The 4,237-nt window shown below is 35.6% G+C and overlaps 1 protein-coding gene across 1 annotated transcript; it reads right to left on the bottom strand.

The window, feature by feature from the left end:
* LOC106117151 (zinc finger protein GLIS1) lies at window positions 1-2,084 on the bottom strand. The gene is made up of 4 exons (XM_013311274.1): window positions 1,884-2,084; window positions 1,459-1,685; window positions 928-1,075; window positions 1-743 (listed from the first exon to the last, which is right to left on the bottom strand). Exons 1-4 carry the CDS (start codon window positions 2,004-2,006, stop codon window positions 48-50), a joined length of 1,194 nt encoding a protein of 397 aa, XP_013166728.1. The 5' UTR covers window positions 2,007-2,084; the 3' UTR covers window positions 1-47.
* Window positions 2,085-4,237: the final 2,153 nt, after the last annotated feature.

The raw sequence follows: 4,237 nt of genomic DNA, 5'->3' as shown, positions 1-4,237 counted from the left end.
TAAGGTATTTTATAAATAAATAATTTATTTTTAAATATAATTTGTCATCAACTCTTTGTACTTAAATCTAAAGGTAAATCATTAAATGTGACTAGATCTTCAATGGGCTTGTAATCCATTCGCTTCGAGCAAATTAAATTCAAAGGCGCGTCTATATTTTTATAATCATCATTGATTTCTGTTCGCCTGGTACTTTCGGGTATACTTTGTTCATTATAATAAGACTTCTCGTTAACACTAGGACGAAGTACTGGATAATTTATATTCGAATAGTAATTTCTGTAAGCGTGTTCATACATTTGTGTATATTCTATGTAAGACATTTCGTTTTGCGGTACTCTTATTGGATAAATAGGTTCTAATGGCCGAACATACGTCACTTGTGGGTAACCCACTGTCGAAAGCTGTTGCTCTGGTATTTGTAGACTGTTATATGATAGTTTTGGTGATGATATGTTTTCATTATAGGTAAAACATCCTCGTAAAGGTGATACAGGCTCTATAAGGTAACAGTTGTCTTTGGTCGGTGAAAAACTTTCGTGTTGGCTTTCGTCAGATGAATCCCGTTTGTTTGTCTCTTCTGGGGCGAAATGTTTGTATGTTTTTACGTGTTTTCTTAAACTGGACGGATCTGTGTATCGCTTATTACATCCTGGTATTTTGCAGCAGTACGGCTTATCGACTGTATGCGTCCGTGTGTGTTTGAAGCGATCGCTCGAGTTTGAATACGCTTTGCCGCAACCCTGTTAACAATACAACGAATATATTTTTTTATAATAATTTTTATATATCGTAAAGTTACAATAAGGTCAAGATATTTAAGTAATTGAAAATAATGGTATAGTTTTTATGTTATAAATTGAGATTTTGCCATTCATTGTCGATTTTTTTAATGCTATAAACAACGTTATATATATCAGTATTTACCTCATAAGGACAGACGTAAGGTTTCTCTCCGGAGTGGGATCTGAGATGTATCTTCAGATTCTCGGCTCTGGAGAAGCATTTGTTGCATTGATTGCAAGTATGAGGTCGTTCGTTGGTGTGCGTACGGACATGCACTAGCATTTTATATCTGTAGACAAAGAAAAATACAATAAATTATGATGCAATATTAAACATGTAGTAGACATCACGGTATATGTTATAGTTTCTAATATAAATGCAAACTTTTCATATGTTTCTCGGTTCGGAACAAACACTTGCGTATTGTGCAAATATTTAGTACGTCTGGGAGGCTACATTGTCAAGCCTACTCGGTCAACATTCTTCATTAATTAAATAGACCATTCACCAAGGCGTATTTCAAATTTTAAAACAGATATACGCGTATTTTATAAATAAAAAAAAACTATAAAAATAGATTTTTTTTTAATTTTTAATACTAACAAAAATTAAAAGCATTGATTGATTTCTTGCGTGTTTTATTACATTTATAGTTAATATTTTAAAATTTACCTCGCATTAAATCCTCTTTGTGGTCTCGAGCATCCCTTCCAGCCGCAGTAGAAGAGTCCGTCGCGATGCGCGTGCGCGTGCGCGCGTGCGATGTGCGCGGACAGGCGGGCAACGCTGTGCAGCCGCGCGCCGCAGCCCCGCCACCCGCACACGCCCTCTGACTCTTCCACACTCTCGTTTGTGCCTCGTTCAGGTGAAGATCCACCCAGGGACTCTTCATCTTCCAGCTGATAAAGAAAATCATAAAATATGATATGATGATAAAAGATTTATTAAAGTTTTTTTTTACCAAAGAAGTTATACGTCTGATAATTTGTCGAGGTATTTCTAATATTCTATTAATTCTATCTATTTTTTTAAAACTTTAAACACATTTAAAAAAATCTTGTGTGTCTGCGCTTTTTTTAATCATAAAGAATTCACACCTGTGGCGGAAGTGGTGGCAACATCGGCCGTGCTAGGTATGGCGCGAACCTCTCCGCGGGCATCCATCGCGGCGCCCTGCAACCTTCCTGTATCTCCGGTCGCCATTGTGGGAACACTAACATTTTGACACTGATATATTGTTTTATTTTTTTTATTACCGGTCACTACGCGATCCGTGCGTGTAATGAAGGCGCGCGCTCGCATCGCCTACTTATAAAACGTCTCGGAGTGACATCGCACTGATAAGCAACTAGTGGTTAGTCCCCTGCGAACACCTCGACTTTATTTGTCCTAAAATTATTATTTTAATACTTTCATCACCTTTCTCTAAACAATAGAGCGAACACTTTTTATTTATTTGCATGTAATGTTGTTATTAAGATTTTTATATGCAATAGAGTTGATTTTCGCTTGGCAAAAATGTGTATCACCACACGGCTTGTTGTCGCATAATGTGGAAATGTTATCAGCAGCCGCCTGCCGCGGCCGGTGTCCGGTTATTACCGGTATGATAGGCCGCGGTTCAATAGGTGACTGATATGACTCTGTTTATGAAGAGACCTCATCTTTAGTCTGCCACAACTGTACCAACAGTTTATAGTTATATATTATGTAATAGTAACAATTAGTAATATTACAAAGAAAAGATAGGAGTTTGGAAATTTTATAGTGCATATTTCCGAAATATTTTCCATAAAAATACATGTATGTATGTATGTAAAAAGATAGGTAGAGATAAATGAGAATATTATGTTTTTAATAACAAGTTTGCTAGAGCAAATTCCCAATCGTATGTAGTTATTTTTTATTTAAGCTTAGAAAAAATACTAGTACGGCTTCGACATCATAACCTAACATTTCAACCTACTTCAGATTATTCATTTTCTTCTACTAATATTTATGAGTACTGTTGCCGACAGATACGGAACCTTTTTACAGGTTTTTTAATCATAATTGTTATGTTTTTGTATTTAGGACATATTATATTTTGTCTTCCTTTTTTTGTCTGTATTTAAAAATCAATGGTAAATAATCTTCTAACAGTGCGTGTTTATCGCTCCATTTGTTAATTCTATTTTATATTCTCATTTCGTCTTTTTATTTTATTATATAAATTCCAAAATTCATCTTAATTCAACCGCTCTTCCCATCCTCATATTTTCCGTCTTCTTTAAGTACTTTTAAAATCCTCCATGTTTTTATTTTTAAGAATATGTTATTGTTCATTGAGAGTAAGTTTAAACTAGTTTACCGTTATCAATAGGTCTAAAGTGCAATTCACAGACGACTGTCTTATTATTGCCACATTAGTTTAAATATATTTATAAACTGAATCTCTTCATTAATATAATACCATCATGTTACTATAATATGTTTAAAGCTTTTCGAATTGTCCGAAGAAAAAAGTAACACCTCTTAAGCGTTGTAAAGAAAGAAAAGACGATCATTATTTATGAAATGTCTGGGTTGTTTTGAATTACAACTTACATTGTAATATAATATGGGCTCGTTACAGCTTTATTTGCTACCTGAAGAAAATCTATTAATCCGGATTAGAAGAACGGCTTTGGAAGCCCATCATGAACTCAGGGTTGGGCAGTCTAAAATAATATGTACTCCTGCACTAGCAAATAATACCCGTGGTCTTACCTCAGCTATTTTTTTCATACAAAAAGGCACATCCTGTAGCATCCTGTATCTGTATTTATAATTCTTTTTGCTCAACTACTTACACCACGAAATCTAGAGAATTTCGGGGCAGGATGGGACTTACCCTAACGTAACCGTACCATGAAAACATGTGATATTTATATATAGCAGCGTAAATAGCATTTCCCCGAAAGGGATTTAAAAAGAGGGGTTTTTGGCAGTAGAAATCTTCGGTTAGTTGTTCAATTTGTCTCACACCTTCAAACAAATAGTGTAAAATTGTGTGTCATTGCGTTATATTAATTTATATTGTGTCATTCTGAGACGAGAAACGTTATCAGTGTGGTTGTGCGAGTGTGTGCACTGCGCGTACGTGTGCGTCTGTCGGCCCCCTGCGGCCGGCGCGCTCACCACTTTTATCCGGTTCTCTTATCACTGAGCGAGTTATAGTCGACTCAGTTCTGCCTTCTTTGTTGAAATATTATATGTATAATTTAACTAGCTTCCCGTGCGGATTCATTCGCATTAAATTTTGTTACACTGAAAACTTTATTTTAATGGTCACATTGCGTAAAACTTTCACTTGCAAATGTCAAAATTCAAATGCCGAAATGACAACGATGGCCATCGTCATTGGCTGAGAAATACCGTTACCATGGCAACCATCCTTCTTTGCTGCTATTGGCTTGATTTTTTTTGTCCC

This window comes from Papilio xuthus, unplaced genomic scaffold (genome assembly GCF_000836235.2).
Source record: "Papilio xuthus unplaced genomic scaffold, Pxut_1.1 DF827680.1, whole genome shotgun sequence".
Taxonomy (NCBI): Eukaryota; Metazoa; Arthropoda; class Insecta; order Lepidoptera; family Papilionidae; genus Papilio; species Papilio xuthus.
The sequence above is the reverse complement of the archived record's forward strand: the minus strand, read 5'-3'. Positions and strand labels throughout refer to the sequence as shown.